The sequence below is a fragment of the Marmota flaviventris genome, chromosome 3, assembly GCF_047511675.1.
Source record: "Marmota flaviventris isolate mMarFla1 chromosome 3, mMarFla1.hap1, whole genome shotgun sequence".
NCBI classification, from domain to species: domain Eukaryota; kingdom Metazoa; phylum Chordata; class Mammalia; order Rodentia; family Sciuridae; genus Marmota; species Marmota flaviventris.
In genome coordinates, this window is record NC_092500.1 from 10183230 (window position 1) to 10209135 (window position 25906).

The 25906-nt window shown below is 56.2% G+C and overlaps 1 protein-coding gene across 8 annotated transcripts; it reads right to left on the reverse strand.

Moving 5' to 3' along the window:
- Window positions 1-1195: 1195 nt before the first annotated feature.
- Window positions 1196-18716, reverse strand: Pick1 (protein interacting with PRKCA 1). Of its 8 annotated transcripts, none has more exons than XM_027933371.2 (13): window positions 18615-18716; window positions 18221-18318; window positions 17044-17155; window positions 11198-11326; window positions 9476-9542; window positions 8295-8384; window positions 6015-6068; window positions 5601-5663; window positions 4830-5006; window positions 4402-4494; window positions 3133-3183; window positions 2372-2516; window positions 1196-1944 (listed from the first exon to the last, which is right to left on the reverse strand). In XM_027933371.2, the coding sequence occupies exons 2-13, from the start codon at window positions 18259-18261 to the stop codon at window positions 1590-1592; spliced, it is 1377 nt and encodes a 458-aa protein (XP_027789172.2). In that variant the 5' UTR covers window positions 18262-18318; window positions 18615-18716; the 3' UTR covers window positions 1196-1589. The 8 variants fall into 8 exon arrangements, with proteins under 8 accessions (XP_027789172.2, XP_027789114.2, XP_071465589.1 ...); XM_027933313.2 differs by having other exon boundaries at window positions 18465-18665; XM_027933517.2 differs by having other exon boundaries at window positions 1590-1949; window positions 4830-4963; window positions 18465-18663.
- Window positions 18717-25906: the final 7190 nt, after the last annotated feature.

Below are 25906 nucleotides of genomic sequence, written 5' to 3' on the forward strand. Positions count from 1 at the left end.
TATCTGCTTCCTCAGGAGTCTCAGTGCGTCTTCCCTCCTGCATTTGTCCCATGTGCAGGGACCTTGTCCTGCCAGCACAGCCCAGCCATGGTGGCCCTTTCCCACTGTCTGGGTGGACCTTCCTACAGGTGCCTGGCTGACCCATCCTTTATACCAGTCGTCCCCCCAGGCCACCAGAGCAACACTGCACTTAATGCCCCCGAGGGCTGACCTGGGGTCAAGCACCTTTCCAAATGTCAACTCCTGTGATCCCCAGCCACCCGCTGAGGCCGGGGCCATCAGTGTCCACCACTGCTGCCCACACTTTGCAGTCTGGGGAACTGAGGCCCAGGGTGGCAGAAGCCAAGTCTGTGGGGCAGGGTCAGTGCCCTTGGCTGCCTCTTCAGAGGTGGAGTGGCCTGTCAGCTCGGCAGGGACCCCAGGGATTCCTGGTGCCAGCCCCTCTCGCTCTGTGCCCTACACCTGCCGAGAATGCCACTGGGTTTGTGCCAGGACCGAGCTCAGGGCTGAGGAGAGCTCAGGTGCTCAGGAGTCACACCAGCTTCCGCCCTCGTCCAGGGGTCCGGCAGCCCCGCGGATATTCCTGGGCGGCCCCCAGGCTGCAGTGTCTTCCTCCTCCTCGTCCTCCCCATCATGAACTTGCCCTGCTGCCTCTCGCCCTCCCTCCTGTCCTCGGGACGACCATACTCACTGCCCTAATGGGGCACTTCAGTGTGAAAGGGCCACAACGTGGGTTGGACCTGGCCAGGCAAAGCAGGACTTGTGGGCCACCTGTCCTGTCACTTTATGGAGACCCAGAGCAGAGGGTGTCATTTTCCCAACACCCCCATGGCCACAGGGAACAGGTGCACCTGATGCTAACCCCATCTCCACCACGGGGGGCCTCGGGCCTGACCAACATCTGTCCTGCCCTCCCCTCCCCCAAATAGGGGTTTACTTCATGTCCAGAAGCACCCGGGGGTCGAAGACGAGGGAGGATGTAAAGGACTCCAGAGGAAGGGAAAAGGTGACAGCCTGGGACCTGCCAGATGGTGCTCAGGTGCCACTCTGTCCCCTGGACAGCAGTGGGGACAACAGTGTGACTCCTCCTGCAGGGTGCTGCAAGGAATATGGGATCAGCAGTGACCCTGTGACCGGGAGGCAGGCAGGAGGCAGCGAGGCGTGAGGAGGGCCTGTGGCCATGCAAAGAGCCGGCTCCATCTGGTTTGTTTATTGATACAGGCCCAGGCCCAGCCCTGCTCCAGAAATGGCTGAGCTGGGGACAAATAAATAAAGGCCGCCGAGGTGTGGGGGGTGGAGGGGCCAGCGGAAGGGGTGGGGTTGGTGGGACCAGCGGAGGGTGTGCAGGACTCGCCTGCTCCCAGCAGGCGCAGCAGGTCCTGGGTTGGATGCCACCTGCAGCCCCTCGTCCTTCTGCCCTCTCCTTCCTAAGTAAGGTCCAGAGGCCTCGCTCTCCTGGGCTGGGGAGGTGAGGGAGGGTGGGCCGGTGTCCAGGGCTGGGCCTCAGCCTGGCACCTTTCCTGGGCAGGAGCCAGGTTTGCTGTGCGAGGACAGAGGAGCAGGGAGGCAGGCGCCCGAGCCAGCAGGCTTTATGCGCCACCACGTGCACCACTGCCCAGCCCCGCTCCTGCTGCTGTCTGCCCACTGCCCTTCCCCCCTGATCTGCACCCTGGGTGCTCAGGAGTCACACCAGCTTCCGCCCTTGTCCAGGGGTCCAGCAGCCCCGCGGAGATCCCTGGACGGCTCCCGGGCTGCAGTGTCCTCTTCCTCCTCCTCCTCCTCCTCCCCGTCAGTGAACTCGCCCTGGCTGAGGCCATAGGCCAGTGTGGTGTGTGCCAGGTCCACCTCGATGGGGAAGACGTCTGCGTCCCGCAGCACGGAGTAGCAGTCGTTGTAGTACTTGGACATGGTGGACACGAAGCGCTGTAGCTGGAACACGATGTCCTGGACTGGGGCAGGAGGGCAGGGGACAGGCCCGGTGGCTGTGTGCCTCGTGGAGACCCGTGAGCCTGCCCCGCCACCTCCTTCCCCTGGGCACTCAGCTGGCCCCTCAGGCCCTGGGAAGGGGCAGAGGTGAGCACCGGGCAGCCCGTGCGGCGGCCTCCCAGAGGACCCGGTGTCTTGGCCCCCAGTTGAGAGAGCAGAGGCTGCAGGGCATGGGGCCCCCTCCAGGGGCCCACCCAGACCAGGCTCGGGGAAGGTGGACGGGCAGCTGCCAGGGCCTGGCCCTGGGGCTCACTTAGGCACTTGACTTCTCTGGGCCTCGGATTTCCCATCTCTACAATGGGGAGAAGCAGGCCGCCACCCTGTACCAAGGCTGTCAGAGAACAGCCCACCACGGCCGCGCGCCTCTGTGCGCCTGTGCCCTCACCGTGCTTCTGATCCAGCAGCTCCATCTTCTCCAGCACGTCCTTGCGCATCTGGGAGAAGCGGGCGCGGGCCTCCTGGCGGCAGCGCAGGATCAGGCGATACTCGTAGTTGCCTGTGCTCACTCGGTACAGGGGCTCCCCTAGGGCCTGGGGCGGGGAGCACGTTAGGGATCCTGGGTGCAGTGGGGCCTGCTGGGTCGGGGGTGGGGTGGGGCGGGAGGGCTGCAGGGCTGACCCCCCAGCTCAGCCCCACAACACAAGGCATTTTTCAGAGCCACCACAGTCCCTTGTTTGAGATGCCAGCACTCATTAGGAGCCCATGGCAATAGCTTTGGAGGGAGAAAAATCCAGAAAAGACCCAAACCCGTCACATTAAACGAATGAAGACGGGTCCTAAGATTGACCCCAACAGCAAAGATATTGAATTGAGTAAATTAAAGTGCCACTCAGGAGTGAGGCTGGACAGCCTCCCTGCAGGGGCCTCACCAGCTTGGAGGTTGTGGGCGAGGAGTGGGACTGAGGAGTGGCCCCATGGCAAGCTGGCCGGCACTCCAAGGCCCAGAGGGACTGGGTGTGGATGGCCCCATGCTCCAGGAACAAGAGTCCGACCAGGCCCCCAGGACTTTCCTGGGATGGACTGACCCACCTGATGCCCCTGGCAGATCCAGGACATTCTGGGGACTCTGAGGCAGGTAGGAGAAGGTACGTGCGCCCCAAGCCTTTCCAATACAAGGGCTGGGCCCCCTCACCCCTCGATACTCACGATGCAGCTGTATTCCTCGTCGTCCATCTCCTTCACCTTCAGGCAGTACGACTGTGTGGGACAGGTGAGGCCAAGCAGTCAAGAGGCTGCAGCCTCCTGGACATCCGCCCCAACATTCCCAGCTCCGCCCATGTCACACCATGCCCCCAGGTGACCCAGGAGGCTGGCCCAGCCAAAGAACTGCCAGGCCTCCTGGCTCCTGCAGACCCCCGCTGGGATCAGCTGCGACCCATATGGGAGAGGCTGGTGGCAGGTGTGTAGGAGGCCTGGGGAGGCTAAGAGCGGCTGGGCAAGGGCTCTCTTTGGAAGGGAGGGCAGGCCTGAGGGCTTGGGTGGCTCAGAGTTGACCCAATTCAGGTCCCAAGGGATGCGCTGGGGGCTGGAAGCATGGTTCAGTGGTACAGCACCTGCTGGGCACCTGCAAGGCCCTAGGTAACAGCCCCAGGAATGAAGGGGAAAAAATACCCTGGGAAAAATGGTTCCCTCCAGAGATGGCACACAGGCCCAGCCTGGCTCTGGGAAGTCCCACAACGGAGCTTGGCTTCCCAACTCTTGACCACAGAATTATTACCTAAAACCAACATTCCCTGGCACCAATTGAAACTACCTAGACCTAGACATTATGGTTTGGATGTGAAAAGCCCCCTAAAAGCTCATGTGTGAGACAATGCAAGACACCGGGTTGAGAGACCTTAACCCAGTGAATTCGTCCCCTGATGGGATTAACTGAGAGGAGAAGGAGAGCAGGTAGGTGTGGCTGGAGGAGGGGACGCTGGGGGCGCGGCTTTGGGGCAGACACTTTGGATCTGGCTAGTGGAGCCTCCCTCTGCTTCCTGATCACCCCCCTCAACCAAGCTCTTCCACCAGGGTCCTGCCTCACGGTAAGCCCCAAGGAATGGCGCCTGCTGTCTACGGTCCAAGATCTCTGAAACCGTGAGCCCTAAAATAAACCTTTCCTCCTCTAAAATTGTTCTGGCTGGGTCTTTTAGTCGCAGTGGCAAAAAAGCTGACTGAAACACTCATTCACTATTAAAATGTGATTTAAAAAAAATTAAAAAGTCCCCCAGGGTCAGAGTGACGCGACCAGAGCTCCAGTACCAGCCCCAGGCCCAACGAGGTGCCTCTGCATGGCCAGCAGGCCTACGCTGCTCCGGGATCTCCAGAGATTCTGGAATTTCCATGTCCCAGTCAGATGTGACGGGGCTGTACGTAGCTGGATGACACAAGGCAGGGCAGGCCTCCAGCGGGGCTCACCTGCAGGCTACTCACCAGGTACTCGAACTTCACGTCCAGGTACTTCCTGATGGTGAGGCGAGTGTCCGGGATGGCCTTGTTGAGGTACGTGTTCAGGTCTGTCAGCATCTGGGGGTGGGGGGGACGTGCTTGGGTCTTCCCGACAGGGGGTGCCAGGTTGACAAAGAGTGGCACTGTGTCACCTGATTCAGGTGTCACAGCCCACGGACACTGCCCAATGGCCTTTCCCATCTCAAGGTTAGGACCAAGTCTAGGCCATGATGAGCTGTGATCTGGTACAAGGCTGACCAGCCTCCAGGTCCCCACAGGCCTGAGCAGTGCGGCAGCCTGCTGAGGGCAGCCATGTAGGTGACCAGGCAGGACCCACACCCCAGCCCCTGGCTGCAGTGGAAGAGCCCTGCACGCCACGCTGTCCCCTCCCTGCCCTCACATGCTGGACGTACCGGCTTGATGGTCTTCAGCAGCCGAACGCCAAACTTCTCCATGCTGCGGTGGGCATCGGCAAACTTCACAAAAGCCTCGCTTGCTGCCGGCTGGGGCTCCCGCACCCCGATCACGGAGAACACATCCCCAAAGGCTGCATGACAAGCATGGCTTGAAGGCTGCCCCCACCTGACCCCCTGATGGAAAGCCAGGGCGTCACCAGGGGGCTGGCATGCTGGAAGACAAGTCTACGTGGGGTCTGCACCCCGGGAGGGCATCTGCATCTCTGAGCAACGGCTCTGGAAGAACTGGGAGCACACAAACTGGGGAGCCGGGCTGCGCGCCCCAACGGTGGGACCAGAGGAGAGCTGAGCCAGCCTGAGGTGGTAGCGCTGAGGGCACAGCACTGGTCTGGGAATCTGGGTTCTGATGTCAGGACCACCCAGTGGCCATTTCCTGCCTGGGCTTCACTTCCCCACCTACAAATGGGGCTCACCGTGGATGTCCCGCACAGTCTCCCGGCCTTGTAAGAAATGGGACACAAACGAGGGGAACGCATGCATTCAAGTGGCAATGTAAGGAGTAGGGTGGGCCCTCAGGAGGCCAGCGGCCCAGAGCTTCCACTGGCCCTCGCTGCCACCCCAGCTGGAGGCTGAGCTGTTTCTCCCCAGCATGGGTACAAGGCCCCGGGAGGAAGGGAAGCTGGCCACTTTCTCACTGTTAGGGTCACTGAGCCCAGAGAGAGGCAGGGACTTGCCCGGGCCATGCAGCAGGCTTGGGGAGGCCATTACCCCGGTGGGTCTGTGAGAGTTCATAAAAAGCCCGGAGGAGATTCTTCGTGTGTTCCGTCATCCCTGGGGAGGAGACCCAAATCATGAGGATGGGGGCACATGTCACAGGCCACACAGGCCAGGGCACAGCCCCAACCCCCACCCCATTCAGGCCTTCACTGGTACTGGAGCCACTGGGTCTTCCCACAGCCCCACCAAGAGGCCCCTCATTCAGGGGACTGGGACTTTGTGTGATGCAGGACGACACGGCCTCTCAGAGGCTGCACCTTTGGGAGCACAGGGATTCTGGGGACTCATAAGTTTAGAGGTCCTGGAATTTCTCAGGTTGGCCTCCCTGCCTCCAAGGCCACTCTCTCTGGACAGGTTCCTAGGCAGAGCCAGGGCCCGGCGCTTCCTATCCAAAGCCTCACGCACCTTTATACAGCTCAGCCGTCCGCTCCAGCTCCTCCAGCCTCTTCACCAGCCCATCTGTGGGGTTCAGAGAACAGCTGAAGTCAGGTCAGAGGTGAGGAGCGTGGCCTGAGGAGGCCAGGGCAGGAGTGGGGACGAGGGGCGGGCCCAAAAAACTGGCTTCTACACAAGATGGGGGCCCAGGCACCCCAGGGTCGGCAGTTCAAGAGTGATCTGTAAATGGCCTCGGCACCCAAATGAGAGGCGAGCAGGGGACTTGCTCCTGGGATGAGTCCCCACTCCACCCACTGGGGCCAACCCAGGAGCACAGGTCCTTCCAAAGGTCTTCAGTGCAAAAACATTGGGCCCCCCAAGATGAAGCCGGTGAGCAGCTCCCCGTGCTGTAGGAGGCAGGCTCTTGGTGAGCAGCCAGGCCTCTGGCCCTGCTGACACAGCCCAGCCAGGCAGGGGACAGGCAGGGGACAGGCAGGGAGATCTCAACCCTTTCCCAGGCAGGTTGGGAGCGGTTGCTGCCATGGCAAAGCACGAGGTGGCTGGCAGGTCAGACAGGAGGCAGAGGAGCGGGGTCTGGGAAGGGCTGGCACTGGGTGTAGGACTTGGTGGCCCAGCTGTTGGCTTGGCAGGCATCGGCCAAGCACCAGCCATGTGCTGCTACCGTGTCAGGCCCAGGGAATGACTAGGGTGAACATGATCCAAGTCCTGCTCTAGGCTCCAAGAGCAGAGGCACAGGGAGAAGTGGGGGCCCACAGCCTCACAGAAGGGCCGCCCAATGGGAGGACACAGATGACCAGGGATGGGCGGGATTCCAGCCTGGGGAGGGGGCAGTACAGGGAGCACACAAGGCCAGCCAAGGGCCAGCCTGAGGAGGAGCCAGAACTCCTCCAGCCAACAACTGCCACCCTCCCCAGGGCTCCCAGCAATCCCAGATAGGTCTCCACCTGGTGAGGACATAGGGCACACACGCCTCTCCATGGGGAACAACGTAAGGGACAAGCCTGTGCTGGTGGCTTCTTTATGCAGCCACCTCCCAGGGCAGGCTGGGCCTGTAACAGCATTTGTACCCACAGCACAGACCACTGGGCACCAGGCCCACTGGAGGCTCCCTGGGCAGGTCTCAGTCCTCCTTAGTTTGAGCTGCTGGGACAGGAACTACTTCCCCCATTCTACTGAGAAAACCAAGGGACAGAGAGGTAAAGCAATTTGTCCCAAGTCACACAGCTGAGAAGGTCTAAATCGGGGTCTTCTTGCTCCCTAGTGTCCTGTACTGACCAGGGTTAGGGTCTTCAGAGCAGGAAGAGGAGGGGGGAAGGTGGCTGGGGAGTGGGCTGCTGGGGAGGAAGGGTACCCTAGAGGTCTTTGGGAGGCCCTGGCTCCCTGGGCCTGAGCACGTGGCCGGCAGGAGAGGAGCCGTGTAGGCACCCGCTGTTGTTTGTAGCTGGGTCATGGGACATCATGACAGCTTTGATTTTAGAAACCCTATTTATGGCTAGGGAAATTGCAAGGTTTCGGGGGAAAAACACAACAACCAGTTCTAATTTCATCTCAACGCATGGTCGCTACGGGAACAGGATTTATAGGCACCAAGAGGCCCAAAATAGCAGCCACCACTTTTGTACCCCATTTGGAACAGGCTCAGGCCCCACCCCCACGGCCACAGCCACAGCCAACAAAGCCCAGCGTGCCCAGCTGAGCCTACAGTTCTCAGGTCTCTCTCCCTGGCCATGGCACAGCGGTGCTATTTATGAGCCCGGCTGGCGATGGAGGGAGCGGCCTATGTCTCTCTAGCCTCCCCAGGACAGAAGGCGTGCGTGTACCCGTGTGTGTACACGCGGGCATGTGGCTGCTCCCCGCCCGGGTGGCCACCTCCACAGCCAGCCTGGACAGGGACCAGAGACAAGGGTAGCAGCGCCACCTCCTGGGGAAGGGAGGGGCTGATGAGGCAGCGGGAACCAGGATGCAGATGGGGAGCCGGCTCTCAGGCTGGCCCTGGCTCTTGGCCCCCAGCCTGGAGAGGTGGAGGAGGCACCTGACCTGAGTCTGTCTCCTCCTCTGTGATCTGAGGGGCCCTGGTGGTGAGGGTGGCCCAGGTGACAGCTGTGGGAGCTCTCTGGGAACCAGAAAGGCCTCCAGGGACACAAAGAGATGGTGACTATCAGCCCCTCAGGCAGAGGCAGAGCCCGGCCAGCAGGACCCATACCAGCCTGGCAGGCAGCCATAGTGCCCCAGCCCATGGGCCTGAGTGAGAGTCCTTGCGCCAGAGCTGGGTGGGACAAGGGGACTCACCATTGCACAGGATGGCCCGGCTCAGGCCCAGGGCATCAGCCGTCCCTGAACTCATGTTCTCCACCAGCCGGTGCTTGACCTTCTTCAACACTGGGGCCAGGAGAGGAAGGACCCAGTGAGTTGCTACTGAGCCCCAGGCCATCCCTGTCCTGGGTCCCCTCACAACTGGCTGAGAGCTGGACTGGGGCTCGGGCTGGGAGTCTAGGAAGCAGCAGTGTCCAGGGGGGATGGCCTGCACTCTTCACCCCCCACTTCGGGGGGCTGGCAGGCTGGGGGAGGTAAACGTGGGGTGTGCGGCCCAGGGTCCGCCTCACGCCAGCTGCTGGCATCACTGAGGGCCCAGATGGCCCAGGCTCAACAACAGCCACCAGGCCAGTCAGGAGCCCGTCCCTCGCCCTCTTTGCTTTTCATCAGGACTTAGAGTGGCCTCTACGAGGGAAAGGGGAAGGGTCAGTGTCTGTGCTGGTTACATCAATGTTGTGGGTGCCGAGAAGACTTTGAAGCTGTTGTCCCACTGGTCCTTTATTTTACTTTTGTGCCAGGAATCTAACCCAGGGCACTTTACCACTAGCCACATCCCCAGCACTTTTTTACTAAGTTGCTGAAGCTAGCCTCAAACTTGCAATATCCTCCTGCTTCAGCCTTCTGAGGCACTGGGATTCCAGCGTGTGCCACGACGCCTGTCCCCTCTTATTCTTAAAGCTTCTACAGAACCAAAGCCCAGCCCCTCTGGCAGGAGGCACCCTGTCCCAGAGCATGCTGTGGGAGAAGGGCTGGCCTATGACCTTCTACCCAGTGGCTAAGGTCTGTTCTAACCCTGCATCTTCCTGGAAGCAGAAGGCAGGGAGGGGGTCAGGGAGGAGGGGTGGGCAGGTGGACACGAGGCACTGGCCAAGGCTGGCTGCCTCCCTTTCTGGACTGCAGTAAATCCAAGCGGCCTACAGAGGACAACCCTAAGACAGCAAGCTCTCAGCGGGGCTAGTTAGGGGACAGGGTAAAACTGGGCAGTGAGACACAGGGACAGGTCAGCCACAGGGAGAGTACCCCAGGTCCTGCCAGGCCTTTCAGACTGTCAGAGACCACAGCCACAGAGCTACTGATGACTTCATAAGGAGGATGGGAGCTCCTCTGTGTAGGGCTGGGGTTGGTGGGCAATGGCGCCGCTGCTCTGGCCAGCTTACCAATGTCCAGGGACATGCCCTGCTTGGGGTCCGCCTGCAGCTTGTTGTAGTGGATGGTCACCTCCCCCTGCAAAAGCAGCACAGGCAGCATGTGACAAGGCTCTTGAGTCCCAGGCCCCTCCCTGAAGCCTTCTTTATTTGTGCCTAGTGCTAGGACACCTAGCAGAAGGGGCCAGGGACAGCCAAGCCCTGGGGCCCCATCCATCAGGGGAGGTCAAAGAGAATCAGAGAGTCACAAGAGTTGTGTTCCAGCGCTGAGAAGGGAGGGCTTCTCTGCAGAGCTTGGACTCCTCCACGAAGCCCTCCCTGACCACAGGCCACAGTGGCCACTCGTCGTTATAATCCTAAGGCACTTGGACTTGGGACTAAATCCACCTGAATATAAAACAGAATTTAAAACTCCGTCCCCAGTGGGAATGGAAATGAGCCAGCACAGCTGGAATCAGGAGCGGGTGAAACCGCTTAGGAGGCTGCGGGACGCTCTGCAGAACCAGCCCACGGAGCAGCTGGGGTAAAGGAGGCTGCCGTGGGGGGAGGCCGGGCCCAGGACCGGTTCACGCAGTTGAGCCAGTTTAGCAGGTCACTTCCTCCTCTGGACACCAGTGAAGTGTGGGGCAGCGACTCCTGCCTGGCACTCAAACTTGAGAGTTGGGGGAACCATGTTCAGGCCAAGGCTGCGTAGGAACAGGAGCCCCGTCCTCACGGCAGCACGAGGGGCTGGGGAGACAGGCCTGCGGGGACAGGTCCACGAGCCCGTAGCAAGGAGCCGGAGGAAGGGGCTGCTGGAGGGGCACATGCCTCCCACACCGGGTATGCATGGAAGGCCGCCTGTCACCTGTGGCCACCAGGTAACGCCTGTGACACAGCCGTGCAGTGGTGGCTATGGGCTCAGTGAATCTGGCTGCTGCCTTTAGCAGCTGGAGCCCTGAGGCCCAGTCCCTGGCTTCTTCCTTGGCTGAAGGGGTGCTAGAAGGCGGCCTCGCAGAACTGGAAGCCTGTCCCTGAGGTAGGAAGGCACATGGGGATGACTTGGCCACACAGGGCCTTGGGGGAGAAGCCACAGAAGGGGCTTCCGGGTGGAGCCAGAAAAGGGACGTGGGGAGGTGGGAGCAGCCCTGGTCCCAGCGTGGAGTGGGAGTGCTGGGCCTGGGGCAGGGCGGCAGCTAAACCACTGAGCCAGCCTCTTCCACGGTGGGCTGTGCCTGCCCCCAGGGCCTGCCAATCACCCTGCTCCCTGCCTCACGCTGCTTCCTTCACTGTACCAGTTTCCCAAGAGCCACCAGCAGCCAGATGTTAGGAAGTGGCAGAAGGGCCTTGGGCTCACTTCCAAAGTGGCCAGGCTGCTGCCTGCTGCGCAGGGAGGAGGTCCCTGTAGAGACCAATATGGCCCCGCTAACATTAGTAGGATCTACTATCCAGGGAGGGTCCCCTTGGGCTTTCAGCTTCTGCTCCAGCCCTGACCAGGGACACCATGGTTTGCCCAAGTGCGTCAGAACCCCCAAGAGTGGCGCCCCACAGATGCCTTGTGTCCTGGGGCTCTTTCACCAGGCCCAGCACAAGCACAATATTAGTATTTACTGAAGAAAGGAGGGAGAAACGGAGGGAGACCCGGGTGTACCCCTGACACTGTGATACCAGGAGGGGAGCAGCGGCCCCCCTGCAGTCTGCACGGAGGGCTCAGAGCAGACCTGGCGGCTCCAGGCCCCACCGCAGCGGCCTTACCTTCACCTCCTGAATCATCTTGGCCACCTCCACCTTGGTTTTCCCCTTGATTGACCTGCCATTGACGCCGGTGATCTCATCGCCAGCTGCCACCGTGCCATCGAGGGCCGCAGGTGTGTTGTCAAATACCTGAAGATGACGTGGGGGGCGGGGGGGGGGGGGACACGACACAACGGACTGAGGTGAAGCTGGGAGACGGTCATTCCCTCCACCCACACCGCCTGGTTCAGTCTCCAGCTCTGCCCTGTGGCTTCTTGTGTAGAGCAAGCAAGGGAGGGATGACCCCACGTTCCTGAAGAAGAACAGGACATAAATCTGAACCGACGAGACATTCCTTTTCTAATGGCAAATACACCAACCGTCACACATCCATGTGAGGGTTTGCTCCTCCAATGTTACCTCTTGACTCAGCATCCCAAAGCGCCTCTTATCAATTCTACACCTCACTTTGGTCCCCAAAGAACAGTCCATGTCTGTCATGAACAGGGGCCCCAAATGCCTGTGAGCCCCTAATCCCAAGTGACCCCTTCAATAGGATCCAAGCCCACTGGCTGTGTGAGGCTGTGTGTCTGCTGCTGAAGATCAGAACTACAAGTGACACAGCAGGGAGAGTCGGCCACCTGGTGTACAGCAGACTGTACCCAAGAAGCCACCAGGAGAGAGGCCCGCATCATCAGCAGTGGTTCTGATATTGTATTCCTTCTGCCCTACCTGCAATTTCTAAATTTTCTACAAAAAGAAAAAGAATGCTTCACAACTTATAATATTACAAGGAAAAATAAGATAATTAAGATGTACATTTCTGCTGCATCCCAGAATCACACTGAAAACAACAGTGAAAGACAGGTACGACAGGTACGATGAAACACTGCTCAAAGTAATAAAGACAAGTAATCGGAAGTGCATCCCACGTTCACGGCTGGGCAGCCCGAGCATCCCTCAGATGACACCACCACCCTAAGCAATCCACAGAGTCGGTGCGAACACTGTCAAAATCCCAAAGAGATTTTTATTTTTTTTTTAAACAGAAATAGAAAAATCCACCCTAAAATCCACCTGGAATCTCAAGGGACTGCAAAGGCTAAAACAATCTTGAAAAAGAAAAACAAAGCCGGGAGACCCAGAGTTCTTGATTTCCCAAGTTTCTACAAAGCTACAGTAATTAAAACAGAACAGTACCGGCATAAAGGCAGATGGACAGACCAAAGGAACAGAACAGAGAGCTCAGAAATACACCCTTGTGTATACGGTCAAATGATTTTTGACAGGAGCCAAGAACATTCAATGGGGAAAGGAAAGTCTTTCAACAGTGGGTGCCGAGGGAAAGGGGATCCACATGCAAAGAATGAAGCCTGTCCGTGGCCTAAAATGATACACCAAGTCTAACTCAAACTGGATCAGCAACCTAGACGTAAGACTAAGACTGTAAAACTGAGAGGAAAACAGAAGCTTCGGCCCAGGGATTTGGCAATGACTTCTTGAATATGACACCAAAGGCATGGGAAACAAAGAAAGAACACAAACGAACTTTGTGAAAAAAGTTTTTTGGTTGTAGATGGACACACTAACTTTATTTATTTATTTTTATGTGGTGCTGAGGATCAAACCCAGTGCCTCACCCGTGCTAGGCAAGTGCTCCACTATTGAGCCACGACCCCAGTCCAAAAGATTTTTAAAATCTGTGAATCAAAATCCACTATCAGCCAGGTGCAGTAGTGCACGCCTATAATCCCAGTGGCTTGGGAGGCTGAGGCAGGAGGATCTCAGGTTCAAAGCCAGCCTCAGCAACAGTAAGGCGCTAAGCAAGGCACTGAGATCCTGTCTCTAAATAAAATACAAAATAGGGATGGGGATGTGGCTTAGCAGTTGAGTGCCCCTGAGTTCAATCCCTGGTAGGATAAAAAAAAAAAAAAAAAACCACTATCAACAGAGTAAAAGTCAATCCACAGAATGGGAGAAAATGGCATTTGATAAGATATTAATATACAAATATACAGAGAACTAACAACAAAGCCAACAACCCAACTCAAACATGGGCAAAGGACTGAACAGAGATTCTCCAAAGAGACATAAGTGGCCTGTAAATACAGCGGATGCTCAATCTCACTAATCACTGGAGAAATGAGAAGCAAGGCCACCAGGAATCACCACCTCACACCCATCAGGAGGCTGGTGCAGACCACAGAGAAAATAACACACGCTGCGAGGATGCGAGAAACGACCTTGCGCGCTGTTGGTGGGAACGAATAGCCACACAGGCCTGTGGAGGGAAGCACAGCGCATCCTCAGAAAACTAAAAACAGAACGGCCCTCAGCCCAGCAATTCCGCTCCCAGGTGGACACGAGAAGAACTGAGAGCAGGGTCTTGAGGAGAGCTCTGTGCAAGCTGGCTCAGAGCAGCCCGGCTCACAACAGCCACGAGGTGGAAGCAGCCCAGACGTCCACCAGGGGAGGACCGGCCAAGCAGCGTGTAGTGGAACATTCCTCAGCCTTTGAGGGGAAGGACCTCCTGACACATACCATGCCACGGAGGAACCTAGAGGACATTACAGTAAAACATTCCAGGAACAAAAAAACACCACCCACGATTTCACTTGCACGAGGGCCTGGAGCAGTCAGAACCAGAGGCAGAAAGTGGAATGGGGCTGCTGGGGACTGAGGGGGCGGGTTGGGGAGCTCATGTTTAATGGGTGTGGAGTTTCAATGTCATGAGATGAAGGGCTCTGGACAGTGCCAATGGCTGCACCACACTATGAAGATATTTAATACCGGTGAACTGTGTAGTTAAAAATGGTTAGGATGGGGCTGGGGTGGTGGCTCAGTGGCAGAGCGCTTGCATGTGCGAGGCACTGGGTTCGATTCTCAGCACCACATAAAAATAAATGAATAAAATAAAGATCCATCAACATCTAAAAAAATATTTTAAAAAAATGGTTAAGATAGTCAAACATGGTGGCACATGCCTGTACTCCCAGCAGCTCGGGAGGCTAAGGCAGGAGGATCACAAGTTCAAGGCCAGCCTCAGCAACTCAGTGAGGCCCTCAGCAACTTATCGAGACCCTGTCTCAAGGATAAAAAATAAAAAGGGCTGGGGATGTGGTTAAGCAACCCTGGGTTAAATCCCTGGTACCCCCCCCCCAAAAAAAAAGAAAAAAGCTTACGATGGTAAAGTTTATGTATTATGTTATGTACATTTACTACAATTAAAAAACTGCAAAATGGAAGAGAGAGCAAAGACCATGGAGGGCAGGATGTCCTCTATTAGTAACACAAAAACTCTCATGTACAAGAGAGCAGTGCTCTGAGGAAGCCGTCCCCTGGGGAGCCAGCCCAGACAACAAAGAAGGCCCATGCCAGCAGTGGTCCCCGTGACACCTCAGGACCCCAGGGGTGAGGAGTTCCCAAAACCCTTGACAGAGCAATAACAGGCACATTAGAAATAAAGGGTCTCCAAAGAGAAGGGCGATAGCTCGGAGGCCACAGGGAGGAGGCCACGCCATCAGACTTCTAGTCAAACAGGCTTCTGGCCTGACATTTATTCTTTTTTTAAAAATTTTTTTTAGTTACACGTTATACAATAACTTTGTTTATTAATTTTATGTGGTGCTAAGGATAGAAACGAGTGCCTCATGTGTGTGTGCAAGGCAAGTACTCTGCCACTGAGCCACAACCCCAGCCCCTGACATTTATTCTTTTTAAAATAAATTTATTTTATTTTTTATTTATCTATGACAGCAGAATTAATTCTTATTACACATATAGAGCACAATTTTTCATATCTCTGGTTGTATACAAAGTATATTCACACCAATTCATGTCTTCATACATGTACTTTGGATAATAATGTCCCTCACATTCCACCATCATTTCTGACCCCACGCCCCCCCCCTTCCCCTCCCACCCCTCTGCCCTATCTAGAGTTCATCTATTCCTCCCATGCTCCCTCTCCCTACCCCACTATGAGTCAGCCTCCTTCTATCAGAGAAGACATTTGGCATTTGGCCATTTGGGATTGGCTAACTTCACTTAGCATTCTGACATTTATTCTTGAGTCTGATAAGCCAAATGTCAACTGAAAAGAATATGGAAGTGACAATGTCAAAAAAAGATGTGAGGGCATTCAAAGACAAAGATCTCAAAGCTGATCTTCCACACAACCTCTCTCAGAAAGCTATAGGCCAGTCTCCACCCAGACAGGGACCCTGGAGAAGAGGATTCCAAAAGAGGACAGGGAGGGAGAGGGCCCAGGGCGCGGTGGGGAGATGGGGGCAGAGAACAGACGGTAGGAGGATGGGGAAGGTCTGAGTGGAAGGCGTACCGAGAAAACCAGGAGACTATCGTGAAGAAAAGGAAAGAGAGGCTGAGCTAAGAAGAGAAACAGGTTTCTTAAAAAGTTCAACACAGAGCCACAGGATGAAAGCTCAGGAAGCAAGGGGCTTGTCTTCTCCATCTCTTCAACCCCTGTCACTGCAACAGAGCTGCCAGGCATTCAGAAAAGATCTGCTGAGCAAAACACCTGTCGAACTTAGTGTCTTAGCCCAAAATGCCAAGATGGCCATGAGGGGAGAATGGAGCGGGAGGGAGCAGAGTGCACCAGCGCAGGCCACCGACCTTCACAGGTGATAGACGAAAAGCAACGGGACAAGCGCCCTGAGACAAGTGCGGCCCTGTGTGAAGAAACAGCGAGGGGGTGGGGGGCAGGGAGCCGCAGCCACACACAGGCCTTTCTGTGCTCTTGACGCGTCAGAGGCAAGTCAGATGGTACTTTGATAAAAACAAAATTGAATTTTAGAGGAGACATTCTAATAGTTTATAATCCCAGTTCATATTACACAAACCCGCCCACCAAGTCTCCAACAGACGGGGAGAGGGAGGTACCAGAGAGGCTGAACAGGCACATGGCAAGAAGACCAGGCCTGGAAGAGGCCTCTCTAGAGCCTCCTGGGTCAGAGGAGGCCAAGTTCACACCCTGGGCAGAGACATGACCAGAGGATCCTCCCAAAAGCCATGGTGCCCACGTCCCCCAATGGCTACTTGGCCAGGAGGGCTGAAACAGCTACAATCCAGACCTTCCAAGGCAATAGAAAAGTCACTGACTAACTGCCACATGGTAAGGAGACCTCCCAGCAGGATTGTCCCCACTCCTATGTCACAACTGATAGAAAAACATCAGGGCAGCTCCCTCAGCAGGGACCACAAAGTTGTCCATTATCACAGGCAGAGCAGCTAAGGAAATGTGATGTGGCCAGGAGTTGCCAGCTGCTGCTCAGGGAGGGCTTCTTCAGCACCAGTGTATTGTCATTCTGTTCAATTTTTAGAAGAATCCAAAGATGTTTATGCCTATGTATTTCAAATCCTCACTTTCTGGGAGAGGAAACAGGCCCAGAGAGGTTAAAGAACTTGCTAGTAATCAGGGAAGCTATTTCATAGCCTTCCCACTTCACTTGGGCTAGCACCCAAGGCTGACAGCTCTGCTGATTCATCAAAGACATTTTCACTGAATGTCCACTGCATGCCAGGCACTGTACCTGGCATCAACAATGGTGAAAAAGCAGACTGCAACCCTGCCCTCATAATGCCAAAAGCCTGGCAGGGCAGCCAGCTGTAGAACAGGTAGCAAGGGAATGATTATAGATGGCGACAAGTGCCACGGGCAAAGAAGGGGTTCAAATGACAGAGAAAAACATGGGCAGCAGCTGGTCCGAAGGCCTTGCTGAGGTCAGATCTCAAAAATGAGAAGGAACCAGGTCCTTCAGAGCAGAACGGTGAACCTGCCCCTGCCATACCCAGTAGGGAGATGACTCCCTCCATCCGGACCCTACCGCCACCTCCAAAGTGCCGGATACCTGGACAATGTACAGGCAGGGACAGTACTGGGCCCCTCCTCCAATGCTGATCCCGATCAGGTTCTGAGCATCCTTCTGCAGGGTCACCTTCCCAGGCACAGTAGGGATTCCACTAGAAAGAGAAGCAAATGAGGCTGAGCCTCCTGGAGGACGGAGCTGGAGGGGGAGGGCCCTCCAACGGCCCACAAGGCACCAAAGGCTGCGCAGCCTCTCCTCTTCCTTATTTGGCCAGAAACAGCAATTTGTGCTAGAACATATGCTGCTCCTGGAGTTGTGCAGAGGTGAAAAGAAACCCCAGCCCTGCCACTGCTCTGCCATGGGACTTGGTAAATCACCCTCTCTGCATCTCAATTTCCTCATCCATAAAACGGGAAGAGTCTCCCTTATCCGGTTCCCACAGAACGGGCATGGAAGGCACCAGGGCCAACCCAGCAGGGCTGTCCCCACTCCTGGGTCACAACTGATAGAAAGTCACCACCTTCCTGCTCTTCCCTGACTTCAAACTTTCAAAAGATTTAGCCAGGCTCTGTCACCTTCGGAGAAACATGTGGAACATTATAACCACCTCTAGAGAGTCTTTCCCTGTTATTCAACTATTCTCCTGCCATCTCTCAATTCCTCTACTCAATTACCCCTCAGTTTCACTATAAATTAGCAGCTATTTACATTCTATGGCAAAAAACATAAGTGTATTAACTTATTCATTCAAAAGACAATTGTTAACAAGCTATTAGTTAACCCAAACCTACTAAGTGCTGAGAACACAGAAAGGCGTTAGACCCAGTCCTTGTCTGAGACTACATTCTAATGAGCAGATAACTCTAATTTTGCAACTCTGTCTTACTAATTATCTATACTGCAGCAAAACCTGGCTGCCTGGCCACCTCTGTGAAGCCTTCCCTGACCACCCAGCAGGCAGAGGCACTGCTCCACCTGCTCTGCTTTCCTTAGCACTGACCGATGCTGTAGGTGTCCTGTGGCCTGCACAGTAGTCATCTACTAACCTGTCCACAACCCCCTGCGGAAGATGAGCTCCTGAAGGGTAGGGCCTGTTTCTGCTACGGTACACCCGACTCCCCCATTGAGAAGAACGGGTTTGTGGAGCTGGGAAGTTCAAGGAAATGGGGGTCACCTGAGCCCCGGAACTCCTAGGTCTTGTGGGGAACAAAGTACTCACAGTTTATCCTCCTCGATGTCATAATCCAAGTCTGCAAACATGGTTCCGAGAGTCGGGGTGGGCTGGCCAACGGCCCGGCTCGGCAGGGGAATGGGGAACTGGGTCAGGGAAAGAAAGGAGCACAGGGCTCAGGGGACCGGAGTGCCCGAAGGCCGGCCCCAGGCCCCCACACCCCATCAAGGACCCAGGGCCTCCCCGGCCTCGGGCAGGGGGCGCGGCGTGCGGGGTGGGCGGCGGCTCTTACTAGGTACAGGGAGGGACTCCAGGCCAGGGCGGCGGGCTCGGATCCCAGAGCCAGCCCCACGGGTCTCCAGGCCCTTGGGAGCTGCCTCTGTCACTCACGGGAGACTCGGTTCCACAGCAGGGCCGGGGCCGGGCTGGCACCTGAACCCACCTGCAGTTCCACCTGGCGGCGGCCGCAACTGTCGCGTCACTTCCGGCGAGACGCGGAAGTCCCGCCTTCCCCCGGGTACGTGCCCCGGTGGCTGCCGTCCGCCCTTCGCTTCCCGCTCCCCGGCTCTCAGGACCGGGGCAGAGAAAAGCGCTGGAGGGAGCTCGCCTTTGTATGGAAAAGCGGAAACAACGGAGACGCCTTCACCGGCCGACAGCGCCGGGCCCCGTCCCTCGCGCGGACGCCGCCATCACCGGAGGGCAGGTCCTCCCGGCTTCCTCCGCGGCACGCTGGGGACCACGCCGGCCCTGGCGGTTGCCATGGCAACGGAAGCATCCCTGGTCCGGAGTTACTTCCGGCCGAGTTCAGTGGACCACACACTCGGAGACCTTGCCTTTCACGTCGTCACCGTGTCGTCCTAGGAAAAGCCCATGACTTGTCGACTAGAGTGACGGTACCAGAGACGGAAGGGCCCCTGGAGGTCCCAGCCCGAGCCAGCTTGGCAGACAAGGAAACGAAGTACCAGAGAAAGGAAGTCATTTTGTCCAGAGCCACAAGGAGTTGGAGGAAGATCTAGATCCTGGCCGCGAGCACCCCTGCCGCCGTTGGCGCCTCGGTTTCCCCCGCCCTTCCCTTCCTCCTTTACCGCTGCGCACATCCCCAGCTCTTTTTATTTTTGAGACTAAGTTGCCCACGCTGGCCTCAAACTTGCCATCCTCCTGCCTCAGCCTCATGAGTAGCTGGATTACAAGCGTGTGCAGTGTGCCCAGGTGTCCAGTGCCCTTTGAACACTCACACTAAATCTGGATCCAGGAGAGGTGTATTCACTTCTGATAAGGACTGATTGGACTTGTCACTTTTTCTTTATGAGCCTCAGTTTCCCCATATACAAACTAATGGCATTGAGTAGATGCTTTCCGTGGTATTTGTTGAAAGATTCCTCATACCCCACTCCTTCCCTAAGTCCTGAGTACACTGAGGTGACCTTAGCCTCCACGTCTCTGAGACTCAACAAACGCCATCAATGTTTCCCAGTGGAGGAATCCGCATCTTATCTTCCCACTTGATATTATGTAAAACGGGTTCCCTGGAGGAGGTTGGCTGTCACAGGACCACCGCTCTCTTGGTCACCACATTCAGGCTGCATGGGAACCGACTTATCCAGGGTCCTTCCCCAGCTGCCCCAGGGTCCATGAGGGAAGAGGATGCAGAGGGATGATTATCTACATATCCCAGGTCTGATGGAAGCCCTCCCACCCCTTCCGTAGGGAGCTGACCTGAGTTTGGGCAGGTATGCAGAGGGCTGCCGTGGCAACAGCTCTCCCTGTGCCCACTGCTCTGGAGTTGAGATCACTTTCACAGAATTTTAAAGTTCACCACCACCCTGAGAGGAGAGCAAGCAGGGAGACTGAGGCTCAGAAGCAGCTCCGCCTTTTTCACATGCTCTGGGCAGAGCTGGGATCACCTGTTTTCAGGCCACAGTTTCAGTCTTGAAGAATGGCTGCCTCCAAGCCCAGGTGCTTTAATGTGGATTGTGGCTCTTCCACCCACTCAGCCCCAGCTCAAGCCCGGGCCCTGCCATTTTGTAGCAGATTGTGGGCAAGTCACAGCTAACTTTGAGCCTTGAATGGGAAAATAGTCCCTCCCACAGATATTTGTGAAAGTCAAGATTAAAAGGAGAAACAGGTTTGAAGTGCTTTGTAAACAATTCATATGACACAGATGTTTCCAGAACCTCCAAACCCCCAACCTATTCTGTTCCCTCCCCGCCCCCATTTCTGCCTTGTCTCGCACCGTCCCCCAGGCTCAGCTGCCATCCCTCTCTCTCAGCAGCCTCAAATCTGGTTCCTTTCCCTGAAGCTCCTGAAGCAGTTATTATTTGGATCATTCTTTTGGCAACTTTGTCTTGTGAAATCCTTTGATGGTTTCCCTGAACCTCTTCTGAGGGGATTGACTTATTACATGCTGTATTTTGTGGGGGGAGGATTTTTTCCCCTTTAAAACTGGGGCTTAGCGGGCTGAGGATGTGGCTCAGTAATAGAGAACATGTGAGGCCCTGGCTTCAATCCCTCAGTGTTGAAAAAATGAGAATAATTAAAATTCAGGCTTAGGATTCATATCCTGAGAAATTGTAAAATACTTCTCCCAACTTTCTCCTTCCTGGGCTTCCTTCTCTACTGACTTTACCATCCCGGGATTCCTGTCTTCCATAGATGCTAGGAATCCATCAACAGACAAACAAGAAAAAGGAAACCAGATTTCTTTGTAATTAATACCATGACCCACTTTATTTATTTATTTATTTTTGGTGACTGGCTTTCCTGGGTCAGCCCACCCAGCACAGGAACACGTTCTGGCCAATTGAGGAGGCCTGATTGGGACCACAATTTATCTGAGGGGTAAGAGCTTTCAAGTACCTTGCTTCATCAGCAAAGTAAATGCTTCTTGTCTTCCCAACTGGACAGAGACCCTGGCAGTGTCCCAGATTTTCTCTATGAAGCTGGAATCACCAGACTAAGGAAAGGTCCTGAATTTTGGATTTTGAGAAACAGTTTCCAAATCTGGAGACCTGCATGCAGACCATCGCCCACCCTCCCCAGGGGTCTGGTTTCAGGTCGGGATAGTGGACAAGGTCACCCTTGAGCCTCAGGTTCCCGTGGAGCGATAGTCCTCCCCAGAGAGCAGCTACAAAGAAGAAGATAAAAGGGAAATGCTGCTCTGTGAGCGGTGAGTGGCACGTGTCAGAGGTTTGCACTGTCGCTCTGAAGGGTAACTGTTTTGCCAGTCACTTCAGAAGGCAGGGCCACTGGTGCCCGGGTCTTGGCATCAGACCCTTTCAGGAACCGTCCTAAATGTATTTTCCTGGCTCCATCTCAGACCTGTGGACCTGAATCTCTGGGGAGAGGGAGACCCCGGAGTCTGCATTTTCTCAAAGCTCTAGGGGTGACATCCTGCCAAGAGCGGTCTGCACACCACTGTGTCGGAGGCCCAGGGTGCACAGCATTTCCACACCTGGGGTCGGGCTGTTTAGGGCACCAGGCGTCCCTGTGGGGCCAGGTTGTTGTGTGGTCCTAGAAGCGGAGCAGCTGCCAGAGCCGCAGGCCAGGCTCCCTGGAGGAAGGGCATCTGCAGTCCTGAAGGAGGTGCTGGTGCTGCCCAGGCAGAGGGAGGGCAGGTGCACAGGCTTCGGAGGCAGGATGTGCAGGTACAAGGCACAGTCCCTGCCATCAGGGAGTCACAGTCTGTGGTGTGACGGTGACTGACAGGAGGTGGCTGTTCTGCCAGTCCTTAGGGAGGCTCAGGGTGAGCCCACCTCTGTCAGCATGGTGGTGAGGAAGGTCAGCCAGGGCCTCGGAAGGCAGTGCTGCAGTTCCTTCCTCGAGGAAGCGAGGGGTTCTGGGAGTTGACCCAGGGGGAGGACAGCTACCCACTGCAGGGAGCTGAGCGGGGCTGGAGCTCCGAGCCTCTCTCCCAGCGTCTCTTTCTTCTCCCCATTGCTGCTCCTGTCTCTCCAGGAAGGCGGGTGATCTTTCACCCAGCCCAGCCCTGCCACTGAAAGCTGTGAGAAGGAGGTCAAGTTGCAACCCCTCTCTGGGCCTGGGTTCCCACCAGGACTCCATCCCTATGACCCCCAGCCTCAGATTCAATGGCAAGAGGTGGCCCGCCAACTCTTTCCCTGAGGAAGTGCTGCCACCTGGTGGCTGTTAGGAGAAATAGCTCCTGGGAAACCAGAACCGCCACCATCCTCTCTGGTGCTGAGCCTGGAGACTGTAGTTTAAGGATGATGGATGAGGCTGGTGTCAACAGCTGGGCTGTGCCTAACTACTGGCCCCTAGGTCATCACTGTTCCCCAGCACAAGGTCTGCAATCCTCACCGTCTGACCTGCCACCCAGCATCGAAGTCTTCTGTAAATAAAGGTCAAGAAACCTAGGGTGAGCCAGGTGCGGTGGCTCACGCCTTTAATCCTAGCAGCTCGAGAGGCCGAGCAAGGCAAGAGGATCGAGAGTTCAAAGCCAGCCTCAGCAATGGCGAGGCACTAAGCAACTCTGTGAGACTTTGTCTCTAATAAATTCAAAATAGAGCTGGGGATGTGGCTCAGTGGTCGAGTGCCCCTGAGTTCAATCCCTGGTACCCCCACCCCCCCAAAAAAAAAAAAAAAACCAAGGGTGGGTCATGAGGATTCAGTTCACCAGCTGCCTGGAGGTGAGAGTGTGGTTTCCAAGCCCAAGGGGACTAACAGCAGAACCAGCAGCCCGGCCTAGGAGCGCCGGCCATGGCTAGAGCCTCCCATCCACCTGGGGTCTGACTCCTTCGCTCCTCCGCGCACTGTCCAGTGGACATGTAGTGAGCATCTACCATGTCCAGGTCATGAGGACACATCCAGGAAGGAGACAAGCTCACAGGACGGGCAGGCAAGGGCCCGTTAAACAAGGAAATGGGCCAATTTGGGCTGCCACTGGCCTCCAACCAGAACCAGACCCGGAGGCATGTGCCTGACTCTGGGACCCTAGCGGGGGAGGGAGAGAGCTGTCAGAACAGCTCAGAGCCCATTGGCTACTTGGGCAGATTGAGGGGTCCAGAGGGGCCCAATGATAGAGGTGGGGGCACTGTCTCCATCCCCCAGCTTGACTTAATGTGGGAGAGGGGACAGCATGACAGGGCGGCTGGGCAGGAGAGGAAGAAGGGAAGCTCCAGGTGGGCCAGTCTGGGGGACAGTGGGTCTGCCAGATTTCCTAGGGGCAGGAAAGTGTCCCCCCCCCCCCGCCGGGGCTGGCTGGGGAGGGGACGAGGGCTGCTTGCTTCTTTCCCGAAGCCGTCCCTAGCTTCCCGGGGGAGCCGGGGTCTCACCGCCCTTGGTCACAGGGCTGCCCTCTCCTCTCTCCTCACTGGCTGCCTCTGGTCAGCTGCCCTCACTAGAGGTGGACCCGGGCCTCCGTGGGGCCCAAAGTCCCTGCAGCCACCCCCAGGAGGCTCCATTCCTAGCTCAGCTTGGCCTGTGGGCTGACCTCTGACCTGGCCCCCCCCAGCACCCTGCCCTCGGGGTTAGGTTAGTGATGAAAGCTGCTGGGAGCCCAGGGGCTGAGGGGGCGAGGGACAGTGCCCGATTGTTCCCCACCCCTCCTCGTCAGCAGCGGCGGGTCTTTGCTCCTACTCCCCCCACCGCCCACCCCGTCTCTCTGCCAGGGGCGCTCAGACTCCCTGCCCCCACCCCACCCGAGACTGTGAACACAGTCTGGCTCGGGGCCAGAGGCTCAGGCACAGGCTGGGGAGGCTGGTCGGATCAGGGCCAGAAGAACTTGGGTGTCACTGGCCCTCTCTGAGCCTTGGTGACATCGACTGTGAAATGGGAGCTTGGGATGCTGGACTCTAAGAGCCAGGCCAACCCCACAAGAAGGCTCTGATACCTGAAGATGGACGAGGGCTGCCCTCCTTTCTCCACGCCCACCTCCGTATCCACTTGGGAGAGGCCTGGGCCAGGCTCTATACCTGGTGCTCAGGTCCCGCAGGGCAGCGGGTATCACGCTGGCTAGAGTCCATCCTAAGCCTCCAGGTGGCAGGGCAGGGGTCCCTCTGCCCCTGCGGGGGCATCTCAGCCAGTCTTCATACTTAGCTCTTTCTTGCTGGTTTTCTGAATCTGCTTGATAAACTCCACCAAAAACCCTGTGGTGGTTTCCGTCAGAATTGAATTGAAGGTAGACATTAATTTGGGAAGAACTGACATCTTCACGTTGAGTCTGTGCACATCGACTGATTCTCTGCATCAAGGGAGGTCCTTTTAAAAAAATTTTCACCTTAAGGAAATTTTCAGCCAAGCGTGGTGGTTCACACTGCCATCCCAGTGATTTAGGAGGTTGAGGCAGGAGGATTGCAAGTTTGAGGCCAGCCTCAGCAACTTAGCAAGGCCCTAAGTGTCTTACTGAGACCGTCTCTCAAAATTAAAAATAAAAAGGGCTGGGGACATGGCTCATTGGTAAAGTGCCCTTAGGTTCAATCCCTGTAGTACAGAAAAAGAAGGAGAAGGAGAAGGAGAAAGAAAGAAAAAAGAAGAGCAATACTAGAAAATTTTCAATGCACATAATTAGAGAACAGCAAGGCTCTTTGACCCACATCCAGCTTCACCAGGGTCCCCAGTGGTCATCTGTCTTCAGCCACAACCTGTCCGTGCTGCACCCCTTCTCCATCCCAGCACTCCTCATGTGGGGTCTTCTTTAATGTTTTCCAACAACACTTTTAGCTGCTGTTGTTTATTTTTTATGGTGATGGGGATTGAACCCAGGGCCTCATGCACGCTAGGCAGGTGCTTTACCCCTGAGCCATCTTCCCGCTCCTCAATAATATTTTCTGTGTAGGTTTTTATTCTCACATAATTACAGAGTCACAAGAAGTCACAAAACTGGTAGACAGGACCCAGGGCCTTTTCCAAGTTTCCCACAGACACGTATCTCATGTAGCTAGAGAACTTGGTCACAACCCAGGCAGTAGTGTCGTTCCCAACTCAGAGCTGAATCAGGGTCACTAGGTCTTGCGTGTGTGTGCACATGCGCGTGTCCACGGACCCTTTAAGAGCCCTGCGGTTCGGGCTTCGTGCTGACCCTTCCCATTCATGTGCCAGGACATTTTCATCATGTGCAGATGCGGAGGTTTCTGTTCAGGGTGGAGTTGGTCACATGACTTTTCTGCCTGAATCTATCCACACAGAGTTCATTGACAGATTTCCAAATGTCAAACCACCCTTGCGTTTTGAGGCCTGGTGTGTGCGTCTTCTCACACTGTTGGCTGGACTTGTTAAGATTCTGTTTAGGGCTCTGGCACCTGTCTCGCAGCAGGTCGGTCTCTCTGTTCCTTTGTAGAGAGAAAAGGACCACCCTGAATCTCTCTGCTGTCTCTCTCAGGGTCTCTGTCCCCTGTCTCTTTCCTTCCCCCTATACTCTGCTTTGGCATGAAAGAGCCAAGCGGGTGCTCCCAAGGGTGGCACAGATGGAAGTCACCTGCTGGACGTTCCCCCACCCACTGCCAGGCAGCCATGGGGGAGTGAGCTGGAGCACTGGGGCCCCGAGCTTCATAAAGGCCTGCAGAGCTGTGGTCCCCAAACCAGCCAAGAGGAGGCCTCTCCTGGCCTGACAGCAACCCTCCCCTCCCAGCGCTGGCCCAGCCCCCACGGGCCCTCCAGAGGAAGTGGCTGAAAGGGGCCAGGTCAGGGGTTAATGACCCCATTGTGCTCAAGCCTGATGGATGGCCCGCTTGTCAGTGACAGTGGCAGAGCCTCAGCAGCCCCAGGGAGATTCCCCACTGC

Bases quoted from the DNA above. Each gene is read 5' to 3' on its own strand.
- Pick1 (XM_027933371.2), bottom strand. From the start codon at position 18,261: ATGTTTGCAGACTTGGATTATGACATCGAGGAGGATAAACT. The intron at 9,543-11,197 runs GTAAGGCCGCTG...CTGCTTTTGCAG, and splicing joins AGATGATTCAGGAGGTGAAG to GGGGAGGTGACCATCCACTA. The intron at 5,664-6,014 runs GTGCGTGAGGCT...TCTCCTCCCCAG, and splicing joins GACGGCTGAGCTGTATAAAG to GGATGACGGAACACACGAAG.